The sequence below is a fragment of the Salminus brasiliensis genome, chromosome 11, assembly GCF_030463535.1.
Source record: "Salminus brasiliensis chromosome 11, fSalBra1.hap2, whole genome shotgun sequence".
NCBI classification, from domain to species: Eukaryota; Metazoa; Chordata; class Actinopteri; order Characiformes; family Bryconidae; genus Salminus; species Salminus brasiliensis.
In genome coordinates this window covers 1,792,081-1,813,233 of record NC_132888.1, presented here as the reverse complement: position 1 = coordinate 1,813,233, position 21,153 = coordinate 1,792,081, and the positions used below count along the sequence as shown (strand labels likewise).

At 43.3% G+C, this 21,153-nt stretch overlaps 2 protein-coding genes across 3 annotated transcripts in view; both read left to right on the top strand.

The window, feature by feature from the left end:
• The window catches only part of gtf2b (general transcription factor IIB), a 340,326-nt gene that overhangs the window by 73,397 nt on the left and 245,776 nt on the right, over nucleotides 1-21,153 (top strand). The window lies entirely within an intron of this gene.
• selenof (selenoprotein F) lies at nucleotides 798-6,240 on the top strand. The gene is made up of 5 exons (XM_072690992.1): nucleotides 798-868; nucleotides 2,754-2,921; nucleotides 4,446-4,509; nucleotides 5,311-5,360; nucleotides 5,560-6,240. The coding sequence occupies exons 1-5, from the start codon at nucleotides 821-823 to the stop codon at nucleotides 5,689-5,691; spliced, it is 462 nt and encodes a 153-aa protein (XP_072547093.1). The 5' UTR covers nucleotides 798-820; the 3' UTR covers nucleotides 5,692-6,240.

Sequence of the window (21,153 nt, the reverse complement as noted above, 5' to 3'; positions counted from 1 at the left end):
TAAAAAGTCTTTCCTTTAATTTCATAAAAAAATCCTTTCATTTAATAAATCATTCCCTCAATTTAAAAATATTTCCTTTAATTTAATAAATCTTTACTTTTAATTTAATAAATAATTCCCTTAAATTAATAAATCTTCCCTTTAATTTAATAAATCGTTCCATTTAATTTAATAAATCATTCTTTTAATTTAATACATCTTTCCTTTAATTTAATAAATGTTTTTATTTAATTTTATAAATATTTTCTTTAATTTAATAAATCATTTCCTTAATTAATCTAAAGCGTCATCTCGAAATTTAGAGAATGGTTTACGTCTCTAAAGAATCTACCTTAAGTAAATAAAGTAATAAATACAATAATAAGTAAACAAAGTAATAAGTAAAAAAAAATGCATAAATAAAGTAATAAATAAAATAATAAGTAAACAAAGTAATAAGTAAAAAAAGTAATGCATAAATAAAGTAATAAATACAATAATAAGTTAAATAAAGTAATGCATAAATAAAATAATAAATACAATAATAAGTTAAATAAAGTAATAAATAAATAAAGTAATAAATACAATAATAAGTTAAATAAAGTAATAAATAAATAAAGTAATAAATACAATAATAAGTTAAATAAAGTAATAAATAAATAAAGTAATAAATAAATAAAGTAATAAATACAATAATAAGTTAAATAAAGTAATAAATAAATAAAGTAATAAATGAGTAGAGTGGGGCGCCCCGCCGCTGCTCCGGCTCCGGGCTGTAGGTGGCGGTAGCGCTGTTCTCTCACTCAGACTAAAGCAGAAGGAGAGGCGGGATAGAGGCGGGATGGCGGCGGAGGTGTATTTACTGTGGCTGTTGCCTTTTTTACAAACGGTAAGAAAATAAACCACCTTTATTCATATTCTGACCATCTGCAGAACACCTGACCACCTTCCTCTCGCTGCTGTCTGAAGATTAGAGGGTTTATATCGGCGGGGTTTGGGAAGAACAGCAGTCTTCCGCTCCCTGAACCGTGACGTGGCGCCTTGAAGTTCACGCTAGGCTAAGCTAAGCTAAGCTAGGCTAAGCTAGGCTAAGCTAAGCTAAGCTAGGCTAGGCTAAATAACGAATATTGATCAAATCAATAGTTTAGATAGACTTTTAATTTATAATTATAATTAAAAAATGAAATAAGTTGTACATTAATATAAAACGCTTGGTCTGCAGTTTGCTGTTGGTCCGCAGTGAACTCGGCTCCCCTCGCTGTCCTCTTCCTGTAATTTTTTAAATATATATTTTTATATATTTAAATATGTAAATATATTTATACTTTATATAGGATTATATATATATATATATATATATATATATATATATATATATAATATTAGGAAGGAAGGCTGGATGAGAGTCAGGCTCATGAGGGGGTGGGATCCGGGGGTGGGATCCAGGTGTGGGATCCGGGGGGTGGGATCCAGGGGTGGGATCCGGGGCTGAGTCCGGCACAGTTCGCTGGTTTTCCTGCTCTAACAGACCCACCAACCCTCACAATTAACAGGTGAGTGAAATCAAGGTGAGCTTGAGCCGGAAGAAAACACTAACTGTGCAGGAATCTAGCCCCCCAGGACCAGACTTGCCCACCCCTGCTCCCCTCAGTAATGTTCTGGTCGAGTGTCCAGTGGTTTAGGCCTTTAAAGCCTCTCTGTGTGTAGTTCCACTTTCCTTTTCGGGCTTCCAGGTCTGAACCTGCACACTGAACCCCAGCAGTGCACATGCTTGTTGCTGCCCTGTGTCAGTAAGTAGTAGACATGAGCGAGAGAGAGAGAGAGAACAAAACCTGCAAGAAGAGTAAAAATTGTTTAAAAGGTTTATTGATGTTTCTGTGGAAATTAGGATTATCTGTAATTTAATTATTATTATTTTATTTTTATTTTTTTTGGTCTGTGCATAAACCCCATTTTTATTTTTTTATGTTAATATGTATAAATACATCACATTTCCCTTCCAACAAACACAAAGGCTCGTCCCAAACTCCTCAACCCCACACACAATAAATAAAATATATAAATTACACACACACGCATAAATATCCACTGTTAGAAGTGAAGTGTAGAAGTGTGTGTGATTGGACATTATTTTATCGCTTATAGTTCTCAGAAAGTCACTGGAAACATAATTGGAGTATTTCTTTCATTTTGGCTGCTCTGTAGTTTACAGTCTCAGTAATCACTGGCTGAGCTGACTAGCTGGTGGATCCATATGAGCTACAGATCATGCAGAAGGAGGGAAAGCAAAGGATGACCCTTTACTCGCCCGGAATGAAAGTAGCTATACAGTGTCACTGTTTGCCGGTTTGAGTGTCTGAATATTTCACGCATCGCTTATTCTCATTCAGTGTACAGCATCCTTAATAATAGGTAAAGAGGGAGATGGATAGCTTTATTAATCCCAGGGGGGAGCTCTGGTATTACAGCGGCACAGAAGTACAGTGGAAAGCAAAGCAGCCTCCCATATACGTACAGATACATAAACAGAACGAATATGACAAAGCAGGTTAAGTGTAGTGTTCAGGTGCATAAATATTATGCAGCCATGGAAATACGTGTGCAATATGAGGTGCATGTATAAAGTGGCAGTGCATATTATTAAAAAAAATATATTAGATATTAGACATATTTAGGTTTCATTTTGGGGTCAGGGATTTTTTAAACTCCTGCATAATGTTGCTTTAGGCATGCCTTATTTGAGTGACGTTTCCTTTATTCTGTATCTTCTCCAGCTCTCTGCGTTTGGAGCGGAGCTTTCCTCGGAGGCCTGCAGGGAGCTGGGATTCTCCAGTAATCTCCTCTGCAGCTCCTGTGAATTACTGGGCGAGTTCAGTCTGACCCAGCTGGAGCCTTTCTGCAGACAGTGCTGTCAGGAGGAGGCCCAGATTGAGTCCAGGAAGGTAAATACCCCTCTATACCTCACTGTCTGGTAAATCTGGCTTAGTGGAAGATATGTGATCAGTGATCACTCTCCTCACGATCCACCACATACTCAGACTTCTGTTTAGGAGCCTTGTGGTCATATGCTGATCTTCCACAAGCATATGCAGAGCCTCAGTCTTGCTTGTGTGGAAAGATGTGCAGTGTGTATAAATACAGCTGTGGCCTGATGTTCATACAGTCATCTGGAGATCTGATCTTCATGTGATCAGCACTGAGAGATGGAGGTAATCTAATTAAACTTACACACCTGAAGAAACATCTTTAATCATCATTTATACAATAGAATTAATAGAAATGTAATTTCACCACATTTATCAGATGTGTAGAGTTAGACCCAGCTGCAGAACATCAGCTTCAGATGATCAGATCATGGTTGGAGAGAATTATTCTGGAGGAGTCTCTTATTTAAACCTCAGACGTTTAGTCTGGTCTGATCTTGATTGATGGTTGAAGTGAGGGGTGAAGAAGATCACCATCATGGCCAGATCCAGAGAGCTCTCTGAGATGCAGAGGAGTCTGGGAAGGGGGTTAAAACGTTAAAATTAGGTGTGAGTTAGTAGTTCGATTACCTCTCTCTCAGTGTTGATCACATAAAGATCCATCAAATGTCCAGACAGGTTTTTATGGGGTGTCCTATTTTTGCGTAACGTAAGACCACAGATGTTTGTGCGCACTGTATACACGTCTTCATGCACATGTGAGGGCATGCGTGTGCTGGTGGAAGCATCAACCCATGTCCAGATGTTTACATACGATAAAGTCAGAGGTTTGAATGGGGCGTCCTCTGTATAGCAGTGTGTGTAATGATTCACAACTAGAGCGGCTGAAAATATTCAGATGTTAATGCTTTTGTTTTGATTAATTTGCGAATTCTAGCATTCTGGGATTATCCGTGCAGTGGGATTCAGCATGATTTAGCCAAACAGGTTTCTTCAGGCATCTCAAACACTAATCGCTGTATTTTACTGCCCCACTGATCTAAAACACGAACCACAGCACTGTGTCCCCTTCATAAAACCTTGCCATATTGCTCACTTCCATTATAGACTCTTAACTATCTGCCACTATTAATATCACCATTGTTACCCATCATTACTCTCATCACTCTGACCATCACTGCTGGGACTATATTAAGTTCTTCTACATCATGATTATTATATTATGATCAGAGCAGTTCAGCAGTATTGATGGATTAGTGACTTTTATAAAAAAATTATAAATAGTTCTGATCAGAGGAGGACGGGTCGGGTCCCCCTTGTGAGTCTTGGTTCCTCCTAGGGTTTCTTCCTCCAGCTCTGAGGGAGGTTCTCCTTGCCACTGTCGCCGTTGGGGTCTGCTCACTGGGGGTCTTGGATCCTTCATGTCTCTTTATGTTATTACTGATTATGTAAAGATGCTTTGTGAACAGTTGAAAAAAGCTATACCCAGTGGCCAGGGATGTCTTTCTAGTGACGTAATACTGACTGACACTTCCTCTACAGCTTTACCCTGGAGCCATCCTCGAGGTGTGCGGATGAAAATTGGGGAGGTTCCCTCAAGTCCAAGGTAATGTGAAATCCAGAGATGCCCATTCTTGGAGATTTGTGCCTTAACCTGCATGAATATTCCTCAGGCCATTATCCGCTTCTCAGAAAGCTGCTGGAGTAGGCCTTCAGTGTAGAAACCTCTCATTTATTCATTTATTTATTAATTGATAGATAGATGTGCTGCACCTGATTTTAAGTAGTAATAAATGTATGTTTGTCTATTTAATATATTTTATAAATGGTGATTAAAGACATTTCCTCAGTTGTGAGTTTACTTAGATTCCCTTCATCTCTAAGTGTTGAGCTCAGTGAGATCTCCAGATGTTTAAATATGTTTAAAAAGATGGAGGCTTTCATGAGGTGTTCTAACTTTTTCACACAGTTTGAGTGCGGTTTATAGTGTTTTATAGTCATTGGAAAATGTAAAATATTTACTAAGCAATAAATGTTAAGATCTGAATGATCAGAGTAGGGTTCAGAGGGCTGAAGTAAAAGCATGTGCATCTGGTAGCAGTCATGTGACCTAGGTCTGAATATTCCTAGAAAGCGTCTGCAGGAGTCGCTTCAAATATTCATATTGTCACCATCTGTATTCTAATCATTTTATAATTAAAATTTTGGATGTGTGACTTCTAAATGGACACGCCAGTCTGTGGCCCCGTGGCCTTGTCTCCTAATCTTGCAGGTCTTGGAGAAACTCTCATGGTGTCTGGTTGTACTGAAGTGTTATTTCTGGTCACGGGGCGTTTCCTGTTTTCTGCTTATTTATAGTTGTGTACAGAAATGATGATGAAATGATGGAATTTGTGGTGTTTTTCAGCTTTTGTCAGGAGTGACAAGCCAAAGATGTTCAAGGGGCTTCAAATTAAGGTGAATAAAATGAGGGGGGGGGGTTTGGTTTAAATGTGGTGTTCCAATCTTCTCAAATACACACTCCTCCTGCATGAAGGTCAGCTTGCGTACTGTATGCAGGTGTGAAGGTGTTGCTGAGTATGACTTAATGACCTTCAGAGAATGCATTTAACCAGCGTTGAGAGCTTATCGAGAGTGTTTGGTGTGTGTGTTGCAGTACGTGCGAGGCTCTGACCCTGTGCTAAAGCTGCTGGACGATAACGGGAACATAGCTGAAGAGCTCAGCATCCTCAAGTGGAACACCGACAGCGTGGAGGAATTCCTCGGCGAGAAACTTGATCGCATTTAGTGCAAAATATTCCGATTTCTCTCTCTTTCTTCTTTCGTTTCTGTTTCTGCATCTCTGAGCTTCGTCAGATGGACCACAGTCATCCTCTGATTCAGGAACATCAGTAGATCTCCGCCAGTACTTGAAGTTGCTTAGCGGTCTGAATGCTGTGTGTGTGTGTGTGTGTGTGTGTGTGTGTGTGTGTGTGTGTGTGTGGTCTCTCTCAGCGTCTGCTCTTTTTTTCTTCATGACTTCTCCTTCTCTCTCGTCACTTCTCTTTTCTCGTGTTCTCGCTGACGGTTTGAGATCCTAAGTTTTTTATACCGTGTTTGTGAACGAGTGGGTTTTCCTGAAGACGCTGGTTCTGATCTGTTTCCAGTGCTTCTCTGGATGCTCGTGCCGGTGTTGAGCTGCACATTAGTGACGGTCCTGCAGTAAACCAGAGTCTGGAGTGTAAGGCCTGATGTGTGTGCAGTTCTCTCCGCATGCAGCGCTGGAGAAACCCTGAGAGCAGTCTGAGCAGCGCTAGACGGTCAAATCTGTTCAATAAATGTTCGATTCAAAGGAAAACACGAGTTTCTGTGTGTTTTGATTCCTGAGAACAATGTTTTATGTCTTATTTCCTTTTAAACCTGAAATAAGACATTTTAGTACATAATATAATATAAAATAATAATAATAAATCAGACTCCTCCTCCACATACGTAGAGTAAGTACAGGATTCGATGACCCATCCATTCATACAATACAATGTCCAAATATTTATGGCCACCTCTTCTAATGAAATGTGTGCACACACACAGCTTGTCTAGTCCCTGTAGAGAAGAAGTACTGCCAATAGAATAGGACTCCACCTATTGGCACCATGCTGCCTAATGCCAGGCGTGGGCTATAGAGGGGTATAAAGCCCCCCAGCATTGTGGAGCTGTGGAAGAACTGTGTTCTCTGGAAGTGCTCCATTCAGTACTTTTGGGATAAGTTGGGGTGGGGATCATCTATCCAACGTCCTGACTTCACTAACGCTCTTATTGCTGAATGCAATCAGATCCTCACAGCAATGCTCCTCCAAAATCTAGTAGGAAGTCTTCTTCTCTGGACAGTAGACAGTCACTCCAACAGAAGCAGAATCAGCTCTTTTTTTAATAAAAATAAATTAAAATAAAAAGCAGTGAAAGAGCAGGTGTCCCAATACTTTTGACCATGTGCAGTATTTGTATAGAAGTTATTTTGGCTTGTTTGTGTTTGTGTTTGGGTATTTTGGGTATTTTTAGGATGTGGTCCATCACCATGTACTTCTCTCTCTCCCTATAAGACAGATATGTGAGCTCCACTGATTGGCTGCCTTCACCGTCACTCATTCAGAAAGCAGCACAAGCTAAATTAGAAATGGGTGGAGCTAAAGGCAGATGAGTGTCAATGTGCTGAATTTTGTGACATCAGAAAACACACATGAACTGGGGAGTGAACAGCAGGGTGTATGTACACACACCGTCACCCTACAGGGAGAAGGCCCTGAACGTGTCGCTGGTAATGCGCAGTCTGTCCACTAGATGGCAGCAGAAGTGTTCTACAGTCACACTGCAGGGGGATGAAGGGCAGACTCCAGTTACTGTGTATGAAAGCTCCTCCAATGAGCATCACAGCACCAGTAACACCGTCCCACTCTCGGTCAGAGGACCCCCCCCCCCCCCCCCCGCCATCACTGCCACTGTAATAATGGGATCCGTGCGTAAAACCCCACGGCTGATGTCATGAGGAAGGGAGGCCTTTAAAAGAGGCAAATCAAAGCTGCTCGTTGCTTTTGTTCCTCTGAGGCTCATAAAGAAAAACCCGACGCAGGCCTTTAACGTTCAGGACCTGCAAGGCTGGGCTTTTCTCCTTCTGCCTGTGCTAAATCTATCCCGAAGAGCCTTAAAGCAAACACACTGGAGCTAATACACCACGGTCAGGACACCGACACTCCTGCGTGCAAATGTTAGGACAGCTGGTGTCCCATAATCCACTGTAATTTTCTATGCCTGTGTTTCTGTCCAACAAAATAAACAACATAAAGAGGGGCTTCAGCTTTTAAAGCAGCTCTATGGCCGACCACCTCGTGGCCGACCACCTCGTGGCTCAGTTGCTGTCGTTCCCACTTGCTTCCCCTCTGGTATAATAGCACGGACAGCTGACTGTGGAATATTTAGTATCGAGGAAATTTCACGACTGGACTTGGCCTGGACGTGACCTCTGATCACGGTCCCACACTGGAACTCACTGAGCTCCTGAGAGTGACCCATTCTTTCACTATCATGTTTGTAGAAGCAGTCTGCAGGCCTAGGTGCTTGGTTTTATACACCTGTGGCCATGGAATCGACTGGAACACCTGAATTCAATGATTTGGATGGGTGAGCGAATACTTTTGGCAATAGTGTATGTACAATCTTCATTTTGACATTTGCATCCTGGTATTTTAATGATTATATTAAAGCCATTCCTTCCTCCACTCGTGCATAGCCACTGGCTGCAACACAACCCTGAGGCGGGATGCATCCACCCCCCTGCTTCACAGTTGGTAAGGCTGCTACTCCAACAAAAGCAGGATAAACACTTTTCGGCAGGTGTCCCAATACTTTTTGTTCATATAGTGCATATTATGGGCTGGGAAATCATTCTGTGGTCAGCCGTGTCAGCAGCGGAGAGCACTGGTGGGTTTCTGAAAGCCAGGCTGATGCTTTTTCCTCCTGAAAGAATGGGAAACAGTTGGAGCTGCAGTGGGAGGGCGCTCTGGTCGTAGGCCGACTCTGCTCATCTGTAATGAAGGCCGCATGTGGAGGAGGAAGCAGGCTTTTTTATAGGCCTCCCTCAGAGCATCTCACCATCTCTGCTCCGCTTCACCTCATTATGAATCCTGTTTCCATCCAAAACATCCACTCTCATTACGCACAGTGTCGCCCCACTCCAGCACACTCAACCACACCCAACCGCAGCCAACCACAGCGCTTTCAGGCTGGAGGAAGCAGGAACGGCTTGATTGGGTTAAAAATCACCACTGGCTTCTTGGATCCTTTGATGTTTAATACAGCGCAGATCTCTGGATGTGTCTGCTAGCGGCTCGGCGCGGTAGAAACACTGCATTACATTACATTTAAAGTGAGACTTTGGTTAAAAAGAGCATTTTTACCCCAAACGTAGTCGACTAGGTTCGCTTCTTCAGTTTTTACTCTTATGTATGAAAATGGGAAAACTGCGTCTGTCCCTCAGCCCATATTTATACACAACAGTGAGTCATCCAGCCAAAAACCACATAATCAAGTCTATTAAAGACTTCTCGAAGGGGAATTCCACCACTTTCATTTCAGAGTCATTCAGAGTGGGTTTGGAGGTTCTAGATAAGCTCCCCCAGTCAGAGCTGTGGTTCTACAGTGGAGGTGAAGGGAAGCAGACGTCTGAAGCTCTAATAATAAAAGCTCCTCACAGAAAGTTCTTCACCTAATGGTGATGAAGACGCTGCCTGATGCCTGAGACACTGTTCTACCAGAGTTCTGAGAAGAGTTCGGCTCTAGAACCTGCTTTTAGAACCAGATCATTAAAATGGTGGAGGGATACATGCTGCAGGGTGTAGTGCAGCTACAGAAAGTAGTCCCTAAAGAGAACTGCATTAGTTCAGATTCTCTATTCACTATTTTACCCTCATCATCATCATCATCATCATCATCATCATTCCATATAAAACTCGTGTAGTTGCACTGGTGGGTTTGGATAGGAGATAAATTATGGGCTGTATTTGTGTTGTAGTCATGGCGACCAACGCCTGCTTCCATTCTCCACCACTATAAAGGAAGTTTATGCAGAGAATCTTTGGTGGTAAATTGGTGGACTTTCCTTTTACCACATTCTCCGAGTTTGAGGAGAGTGTGGGATGATTTAGGCCTGCAGTTAGCACAATGCTAACTGGAAGGCTATCACCTGCATTACTAGTGAACTACTTTAGCATTGCGGCTCCAGTGTGAAACTAAAGAAGCTGAACTTCAGATGTTTCAGATGATTTGAGGCAATGTGAGAAATGTCTATGTGAGAACTATTCCTTTAAGAAGCTGCAGCACTTCTGGAAGACTGCTGGCTCTGCTGGACATATTTCTGCATGTTCACACAGTGTTCAGAGCTGCAAGGCCGACTGCAACTGGCAGTTTTCCGCTCTATTAACTGACCTCCGTCTTTATCTCAGGAACATGAGGAACATAATTCTTGGACGACGTTTTACAGAAGATATTTTCAAAAGAAAACCATACAGGCAGCTTCTCCAGCTGAGACGGCTTCATGTTCAGTGAGGCAAAACTTCTGCACTTCCACTCACTGGCCACTTTCTTAGAAACACCTCCCTTGTACTTCTTCCCTGGCCACTTTATTAGAAACACCTCCCTTTTGCGTCCCCTCACTGGCCACTTTATTAGAAACACCTCCCTTGTACTTCTTCCCTGGCCACTTTATTAGAAGCACATACCTTGCGCGTCCCCTCACTGACCACTTTATTAGAAACACCTCCCTTGCGCGTCCCCTCACTGACCACTTTATTAGAAACACCTCCCTTGCGCGTCCCCTCACTGGCCACTTTATTAGAAACACCTCCCTTGTACTTCTTTCCTGGCCACTTTATTAGAAACATCTCTCTTGTACTTTTTCCCTGGCCACTTTATTAGAAACACCTCCCTTGTACTTCTTTCCTGGCCACTTTATTAGAAACATCTCTCTTGTACTTTTTCCCTGGCCACTTCATTAGAAACACCTCCCTTGCGCGTCCCCTCACTGGCCACTTTATTAGAAACATCTCTCTTGTACTTTTTCCCTGGCCACTTTATTAGAAACACCTCCCTTGCGCATGCCCTCACTGACCACTTTATTAGAAACATCTCCCTTGTACTTCTTCCCTGGCCACTTTATTAGAAACACCTCCCTTGTACTTCTTCACTGGCCACTTTATTGGAAACAGCTACTCTGGGGTGGGTAGGGTAGATATATATGGTGGATTTAGAAAATGTAAGTTTGTGTTCTGCACACCTGAATGACCCCCCCCCCCCCCTCCCCCCCCCCCCCCTCCCTCTCGCGCTCCGAGGCTTCCTTCCTGAAGGAGTGTTCCTGGGAGTGTGTGATCAGCAGGGAGGCCGTGATGAGGAATGTGGAGTGGAGGGAAGTATAAACACAGGGAAAACGACTCGCTCTATCTCTGCTATCGTCAGATCTGTCCTTCTTATCCTCCCTCACTCTTTAAGAAGCCCCCAAGCCCAGCCTCAGCCTCGCTCCCCCACCGAGCTTCAGCTCTCTCTCAGTGTTTTCATTAGTCTCAGTCCTGTCCAGAGTATTAGAACCGTATTCCATCTCAGCAGGCCCCGCTGTCCTCACTGCAGCGCTCTCGTACGGAGAGCGTATCGGACTGGGCTGCTTTCAGCCGGTGTTCCTGCTGTGTAGTGTGGGAACATGACCTACATTATGCTTTGGATTGGTTGCAGATGCGGCCTGTTAGGAAGTTACGATTGAATCAGCAAAACCAGACGCTCCTCTGAGGACTGGAGAAAAGCTGGAATTCAGAGGAAGAAGATCCCACTGCTCCAAGAGATTAAAGCCATAGTTTGACGAAAATCACATTTAGCCTCTTCCCCCGGCTGAGACATGTTTGATCACTGAGGTTTGCTTTCTGAGTTTTACACTGGAGCAGAGGGGTCAAGTAACGCAGTACAAATACTTCATTACTTTACTTCAGTAGAAATGTCTGTTATCTGAACTTTACTGACTTTTACTTCTACTTCTCTCATTTTCCTCCAATTATCTGAACTTTCTCCTCCTTACATTTTAAAAACAGCCTCGTTCTCCTATTTCATTTCCCTTTGATTTCATTCCGGCTCGTCATCAATAAAAACCCTCTCCAGATAAATCCTGTGAGTCTGATCCTGATTGGATGGGAAGTATAAACAGACACCATTCTGACTCCCTATTGGTTTATAAGAGATCCATCACACCTGCACACGTCCCGTCCCTCTCCAGCGAGCTCACAGCAGACGTCTGTAGTCTAGTATGAAGACTGTGTCCGTGGCAGAGACTCAAGAGAGCTGCAGTGAAACGTCCCGACTGAGCCCCACATTTACATTCCAATAAAGCTTATTGATCACACGCCTCTGAAGTCTGACTTTCTGCAGCTTTACAGAACTTCTAGACAACGACTCCTCATATTTTCCTCCATGAAGCTCATGTTGATGCTCAGTAGAGCACAGAGACGCTCCTTTAATAGAGCTGATATTACTGAAATGCTTCATTTTCAATGGGCAGATCTGCAGCTGAAACAGGAGCCTAGTGCAGCCCAACATTTTTAACATCAACATTTTAATAGATCATTCTCCTCATTATGACTTTTAGAGGAATGGGGTTTTGGGGGGGACTCTGAGCGTGTCATGGCAGATCGACTGCTCATGGGTTTACAGTCTTCTGCTCTATGAAGTCAGTAAGCCTTCTGCACAAAGGTCCCGAGTTTTGAAGTCTACTTTCAAGCACCGACACAAGCTGCAGCCCCAAACCTGAGGCTGGTTTTATCCTCAATGGATGAAAACATCACTTTGTTCTCCGAGCGCATGAGTCAGTGGAGGCCCTCGCTTTTCCAAATGCTCTGTTTTCCAGGAGCGCTGCCATCCCTCTGAACATTTTCCACAGGAGTGAAGCAGCAGAGGAAGGCCCTGCTGGAACTTAAAGCAAATTACAGCGTTTTTAGTAGCAGTAAACAACTCTCCAGCTTTTTCCGACAGGTGTAAAGTCGGGTGTGCCCCGCTGACCGGCACAGAGGACTACTGAACGCTTCCACTGAACAATGCTAATGCTCATGCTCACGCCATCAACAGACTCTATTAGAAATGCTAGTTGGAGTAGCAGAACTAATCATCCAAGACTGACCACTGACTTTATGTTTATTTTGGTTTATTCTAATGTTATATAGAGTTAATTACAGGTAGACACTCTCACTGACCACTGACTTTCTGTTTATTTGGGTTTATTCTAATGTTATATAGAGTTAATTACAGATAGACACTCTCACTGACCACTGACTTTCTGTTTATTTGGGTTTATTCTAATGTTATATAGAGTTAATTACAGGTAGACACTCTCACTGACCACTGACTTTCTGTTTATTTGGGTTTATTCTAATGTTATATAGAGTTAATTACAGGTAGACACTCTCACTGACCACTGACTTTCTGTTTATTTGGGTTTATTCTAATGTTATATAGAGTTAATTACAGGTAGACACTCTCACTGACCACTAACTTTCTGTTTATTTGGGTTTATTCTAATGTTATATAGAGTTAATTACAGGTAGACACTCTCACTGACCGCTGACTTTATGTTTATTTAGGTTTATTCTAATGTTATATAGAGTTAATTACAGGTAGACACTCTCACTGACCACTGACTTTATGTTTATTTGGGTTTATTCTAATGTTATATAGAGTTAATTACAGGTAGATGCTCTCACTGACTGACTTTCTGTTTATTTGGGTTTATTCTAATGTTATATAGAGTTAATTACAGGTAGACACTTTAAGTTTCACCAACATGCAAATGCATACACCGCTTGTCTAGTCCCCATAGAGACCAATACAATATTGCCAATACAATAGGACTCTCTGGAGCAGATAAACATCATTAACCCATTGGCACCATGCTGCCTAATGCCAGGCTTGGCACAGTAGAGGGGTATAAAGCCTCCCAGCATTGAGCTGTGGAGCAGTGGAAGGAGCACTGGAATGATGGTGGAGCTCCATCCAGTACTTTTGGAATGAGGTATGGTGGTGATCATCATCCCAAATCATCCCTGACCTCAATAACGCTCTTGTTTGAATGAATGCAATCACAGCAATGCTCCTCCAAAATCTAGCAGAAACCCTTCTTGTCTGGACAGAAGTGACAGTTATTCCAACAGAAGCAGGATCAGCTCTTTTCAATGCCCTTGATTTCAGAAGAAACAGCGAATAAGCAGGCGTCCCAATACTTTTTTTTTTTAACAATTCATGTATGTATACAGTGTCACGATTGAGAAGAACCACACAAACACAGCTTATTACTACGATTACTACTGTTCATAACGACCCAACAAAACTCAGATATCCTCATTTGATCTCAGTCCACTCACAGCTTACAACCCTGTGACCTCATCTACAGTCCACACGCTGCAGCGCGCCGAGGGGAACAGCCAGTCGAAACTCAGCCAAGATGTTTAGCTGTTATATCCGCGCTCCTCAGAGGCTCTGAGTGTTGTGAAGCGTTTTTCTCTCTCAGTATCACATTTCCCCCCAAATTTTTCCTTCGCCCCGTCCAAGGGTGATTAAGATTTATGTAACGTTACTCATGTGGTTCCACTTTTAGAGCTGAGGTAGGTTTAACCACATCACATGATGAATATACCTCACTGTGGCACAAATCATTCCCACCCAAGATAATGCCATTTACATTTCCCCTCCACTTCTGTGTTTGTGGTAATGGGACTGATTTCATTCATTTGGGGGGGAATCTTGAGCATGCAGGTATCCAGCACAACTCCTACAGGCCTACCCTTGTTTAAGGTGGTCCTTTAAGGTGGGCCTGACTCTCAGTCACAGAAAACCTACCTCTCTTCAAAAATCCCCCACCATGCAAACGAAAAGCATACACTAAATGGACAAAAGTATTGGGACACCTGCTCAGTCATTGTTCAGGACCACCATGCTTGCCGACAAATCCACCTCAAGACAACTAGCATTGGCTGGTAGCTGGCCTTTGATGGTCAACGTGGTTGAAGAGCTGGTCATCCAGGCCAACACATACCTTACACTGGAAAACCAGCTAATATCTTGACCAGCATAGCTTAGCATAGTTCCCATTCTAGTTTAATGGACTAGCTGGTCATAGTGGTTGACTAGTTTGATTGGGCTGGCTGACCAGCATACTTCTTAACCAGCTACACTATCTGGACAAAAGTATCGGGACACCTTCTGAAATCAAGGGTATTAAAACGAGTTGATCCAGCTTTTTTTCATGGAGTAACTGTAAACTCTACTGTCCAGAGAAGCAGACTTTCCACTAGATCTGGGATGGGCATTGCTGTGAGAATTTGATGGTATTCAGTGACAAGAGGAAGGTCAGAAAGGTCAGGATCTTGGATGATGATGATCACCACCACACCTCATCATCCCCAACTTATCCCATTTAAAAGTACTGGATGGAGCTCCTCCACCATCATTCCAGAGAACACAGCTCTTCTTCCACTGCTCCACAGCTCCTCAATGCTGGGGGCCTTTATATGCCCCTCTAGCCCACGCCTGGCATTAGGCAGCATGGTGTCCAACAGGTTCATGTTGATCTATGAACCTATTCTATTGGCAGTACTTCTTCTCTACAGGGACTAGACAAGCTGTGTGAGTGACAGTAGCTGAACGCATTCATTAGAAGGGGTGTCCACAAACATTTGTCCACATGCTGAGTGCACGTTCACTTGATCCCTCGGCCCTCTGATGGCTCGTCTGCTAAACTTCACTTACACTAATCCAGTAATGAAGCGGCTCTTGCGGTGGAGGATTCCTCCGAGGGGAAATACAGCGAGGGTGAGCTGTAGTGCAGAATCAGAGAGGAAGTGAGCTGAGGTTTCTTAAATTCGGTGATGCAAAAGGATGTTGAGCTGCTTCTGCCTGACAACAAGATTTCCAGTTTTCAGGCCAGTTTTAGCTGTTGCTTGGTAACAGCAGAAGGCCTGTGAGGAAACGCTCGGACGCCGCTGTGGAAAACAGTCATTCCTTTCACATCCATCCGCTCTGAACACAGCGCTTTCAGGGTCTGGAAACTTTGGGCATCTTAAAGGAGGCCGAGTAAACAGAAGGGCAGGTTGGAACAGCGGCGTTGGTGACTAATGATGAACGCTGAGAGCCTCTCTCTGGATCAACTGGGCCATAGTTTCCCCTCTCAAGAGTAAGCTAACACACTCCAGTAACACTCAGAGACACTCCTTCCCTCACACAAATGAGGAACATGTAGTTTACAACCCCGTCACAGAAAAACATTATCGCATGTGAATCGGTGATGGAGCTGAATTTAAACCCCTACATACAGACGGGTTTCCTGTTTGCAAACATTACTGGATGCATCTTCTACGAGTTTTGGCCTATAAAACTTTACCCGTCCATCTTCTTGGCGGCGGCAGGTACAGTTTACTGCACAACAGCCCCTCGTCACTGTTGCTCTCTAGCGTGAAGAGTGCTGCTTTCTGCCCCCTGGTGGTTTCGCACACCTCTGTGACGACGTCGCACGTTTTTATTTTGTGAATTAAATGTCTGTTATTGGGTTTAAAAATGCGCAATTGATCCGAAAAAAATGAAAAAAAATCTGTTAGCTTGATGCTAACATAACAGGCAAATTCGCATTACCAGGCTAGTGAAAATTAGCATTCAATTACATTTTTGCTTAGAAAAAAGTGTTTAAAGCTTCATTGCATTTGTGAGAGGTGAAATACACACCTATATATATACCTATATATATATATATGTATATAATCTCTGAGCGGATTAGGAAACTTCCACCGATTTCTGAAACAAATAAATGATAATATAGTACAAACCGGATTCCAAAAAAGTGAATAAAAACTGAATGCAATGATGTGGAGATGCAAATGTCAATATTTTATTCGTAATAGAACATAGATGACAGATCAAAAGTTTAATCTGAGTAAATGTAACATTTTAAAGGAGAAATATGTTGATTCAAAATTTCATGGCGTCAACTGGTGGGATAACTGGAGGTGGTTGACAGACTCATTAAGCTAAATAAGCATCCACAGAGCTGAGCCATAGCAGCCACATAGCAATGCCATAGCAGCCACATAGCAATGCCGTAGCAGCCACATAGCAATGCCATAGCAGCCACATAGCAATGCCATAGCAGCCACATAGCAATGCCGTAGCAGCCACATAGCAATGCCATAGCAGCCTAATAGCAATGCAATAGCAGCCACTAAGCAATGCCATAGCAGCCACATAGCAATGCCATAGCAGCCTAATAGCAATGCAATAGCAGCCACATAGCAATGCCATAGCAGCCTAATAGCAATGCCATAGCAGCCACATAGCAATGCCATAGCAGCCACATAGCAATGCCATAGCAGCCTAATAGCAATGCCATAGCAGCCACATAGCAATGCCATAGCAGCCTAATAGCAATGCAATAGCAGCCACTAAGCAATGCCATAGCAGCCTAATAGCAATGCAATAGCAGCCACTAAGCAATGCCATAGCAGCCACATAGCAATGCAATAGCAGCCACTAAGCAATGCCATAGCAGCCACATAGCAATGCCATAGCAGCCACATAGCATACCATAGCAGCCACATAGCAATGCCATAGCAGCCACTAAACAATGCCATAGCAGCCTAGTAGCAATGCCATAGCAGCCACATAGCAGCCACATAGCAATGCCATAGCAGCCACATAGCATACCATAGCAGCCACATAGCAATGACATAGCAGCCACATAGCAATGCCATAGCAGCCACTAAGCAATGCCATAGCAGCCACATAGCAATGCAATAGCAGCCACATAGCAATGCCATAGCAGCCACATAGCAATGCCATAGCAGCCACATAGCAATGCCGTAGCAGCCACATAGCAATGCCATAGCAGCCACATAGCATACCATAGCAGCCACATAGCAATGACATAGCAGCCACATAGCAATGCCATAGCAGCCACATAGCAATGCCATAGCAGCCACATAGCAATGCCGTAGCAGCCACATAGCAATGCCATAGCAGCCACATAGCAATGCCGTAGCAGCCACATAGCAATGCCATAGCAGCCTAATAGCAATGCAATAGCAGCCACTAAGCAATGCCATAGCAGCCACATAGCAATGCCATAGCAGCCTAATAGCAATGCAATAGCAGCCACATAGCAATGCCATAGCAGCCACATAGCAATGCAATAGCAGCCACATAGCAATGCCATAGCAGCCTAATAGCAATGCCATAGCAGCCACATAGCAATGCCATAGCAGCCTAATAGCAATGCAATAGCAGCCACTAAGCAATGCCATAGCAGCCTAATAGCAATGCAATAGCAGCCACATAGCATACCATAGCAGCCACATAGCAATGCCATAGCAGCCACTAAACAATGCCATAGCAGCCTAGTAGCAATGCCATAGCAGCCACATAGCAGCCACATAGCAATGCCATAGCAGCCACATAGCATACCATAGCAGCCACATAGCAATGACATAGCAGCCACATAGCAATGCCATAGCAGCCACATAGCAATGCCATAGCAGCCTAATAGCAATGCAATAGCAGCCTAATAGCAATGCCATAGCAGCCACATAGCAATGCAATAGCAGCCACATAGCAATGCCATAGCAGCCTAATAGCAATGCCATAGCAGCCACATAGCAATGCCATAGCAGCCTAATAGCAATGCAATAGCAGCCACTAAGCAATGCCATAGCAGCCTAGTAGCAATGCCATAGCAGCCACATAGCAGCCACATAGCAATGCCATAGCAGCCACATAGCATACCATAGCAGCCACATAGCAATGACATAGCAGCCACATAGCAATGCAATAGCAGCCACATAGCAATGCCATAGCAGCCACATAGCAATGCAATAGCAGCCACATAGCAATGCCATAGCAGCCTAATAGCAATGCAATAGCAGCCACTAAGCAATGCCATAGCAGCCACATAGCAATGCCATAGCAGCCACATAGCAATGCTATAGCAGCCACATAGCAATGCCATAGCAGCCACTAAGCAATGCCATAGCAGCCACATAGCAATGCTATAGCAGCCACATAGCAATGCCATAGCAGCCACATAGCAATGCAATAGCAGCCACATAGCAATGCCATAGCAGCCACATAGCAATGCCATAGCAGCCACATAGCAATGCAATAGCAGCCACTAAGCAATGCCATAGCAGCCACATAGCAATGCCGTAGCAGCCAGATAGCAATGCAATAGCAGCCACATAGCAATGCCATAGCAGCCACATAGCAATGCAATAGCAGCCACATAGCAATGCCATAGCAGCCACATAGCAATGCAATAGCAGCCACTAACCAATGCCATAGCAGCCACATAGCAATGCCATAGCAGCCACATAGCAATGCAATAGCAGCCACTAAGCAATGCAATAGCAGCCACTAAGCAATGCCATAGCAGCCACATAGCAATGCCATAGCAGCCACATAGCAATGCAATAGCAGCCACATAGCAATGCAATAGCAGCCACTAAGCAATGCCATAGCAGCCACATAGCAATGCCATAGCAGCCACATAGCAATGCCATAGCAGCCTAATAGCAATGCAAATTTGTAGTATATTTACAGACATGTAATTGGTGACAGTGTAATTTCAGTGTTTGTTAGCCATGTTAGCCTAGCATCCCCCGCTGAAAACCAAAGAAGCACTTCATATACTAAACGGGGGGCTTAAACATTTGTGTAAACAACTGAATGCTTAAATATATTTGCATATGTGAACACATGGCCATATATATATATATATATATTCTCATATATTTCCAGATATTAAGTTCCAGTCAGGAAATGCGAGTCACATGGCAAATCCAGGCCTTTGGTGGGATAACTGGAGGTGGTTGACAGACTCATTAAGCTAAATAAGGGACAGAATTATGAGAAAACTGAGCAAAAATGGCTTGAAATATAGAGACAGGATTAAATCCTGAAGCCATTGACTGAGTCAGGAGGCCGAGGCTCGCAGTTAGAGCTCTGCTAGTGGCTCTGCACTGATTAACTATGCTAATCAGTGCAGAGACACTTGCCTGGACTTTCTAACTTTCATTATTTTTGTGTGTTTATCCAGTTTGGTGTCCTTCAGTCCAGCTCACAGTGACGTTCTTCGCTGGTTAAATGGCTGCGATAACAGAATGTTCTCTGGGATTTGTTTTTATGAGCCTCCAGGGGAATTTCTTTCAACGATAAGAAAAGAAAAAGACATCGGTGTGTCCAGAGCGGACGAACAGAACGCGGCCTTCTGTTGAACAAACATTCCTGAAACGTTCGGAGAGCCACACGGGTGACGTCTGCTGCTCCTCACAGACGTCAGAGGTCACAGTTTAGGTTCTTAAATTGGAAACCAAACAAGTAACCTCAGACCTTAAAGCTCGAAGGAGCAGACCGGCAAACAACCTGATCCCAGATTCAGTCGATCAGCCGAGACACGTCTGGAATCTGGAATCTCAACGGGAGATACTGAGCTAACGTTGCTAACAAACACTGGACTTAGACTGTCACCCATTTTCTTATCATGTCTGTAAACACATGCCTCAAAACATCTGATGCTCGAACCCGACTCTCAGAGCTCCCACAGGTCTGCATTAGTTAATAAATGGATGTTGTTTAGGAGAAAGTGGGACTTACTTTAGTCTATAAACCCAAACAGAACCTTCTCCACAGAGCTGAGCCATAGCAGCCACATAGCAATGCCATAGCAGCCACATAGCAATGCCATAGCAGCCACATAGCAATGCCATAGCAGCCACATTGCAATGCCATAGCAGCCACATAGCAATGCCATAGCAGCCACATTGCAATGCCATAGCAGCCACATAGCAATGCCATAGCAGCCTAGTAGCAATGCCATAGCAGCCACATAGCAGCCACATAGCAATGCCATAGCAGCCACATAGCAATGCCATAGCAGCCTAGTAGCAATGCCATAGCAGCCTAGTAGCAATGCCATAGCAGCCACATAGCAATGCCATAGCAGCCACATAGCAATGCCATAGCAGCCTACTAGCAATGCCATAGCAGCCACATAGCAGCCACATAGCAATGCCGTAGCAGCCACATAGCAATGCCATAGCAGCCTAGTAGCAATGCCATAGCAGCCACATAGCAATGCCGTAGCAGCCACATAGCAATGCCATAGCAGCCACATAGCAATGCCATAGCAGCCACATAGCAATGCAATAGCAGCCACTAAGCAATGCCATAACAGCCACATTGCAATGCCATAGCAGCTTAATAGGTATGCCATAGCAGCCAGATAGCAATGCTATAGTAGCCACTTAGCAATGCCATAGCAGCCACATAGCAATGCCATAGCAGCCACATAGCAATACTATAGCAGCCACTTAGCAATGCCATAGTAGCCAGATTGCAATGCCGTAGGGGCCACATAGCAATGCCTTAAAAAACATCTAGCAAAAGCCTAGTTTTACCCTATCAACCATGTAGCAACAAATAGAAGAATTCAACATTATATAAATATATATATATATATATATATATATATATATATATATATATATAGAGAGAGAGAGAGAGAGAGAGATAGATAGATATATATATTTTAAACATATATTTATAATATTAATAACAAATTCAGGTTTGAGTGCATTTCCTCATAGCTAAAATTGATGGCAGTCTAAATCCAGTGTTTGTTAGCAATGTTAACCTAGCATCTCCGTGATCAATCATA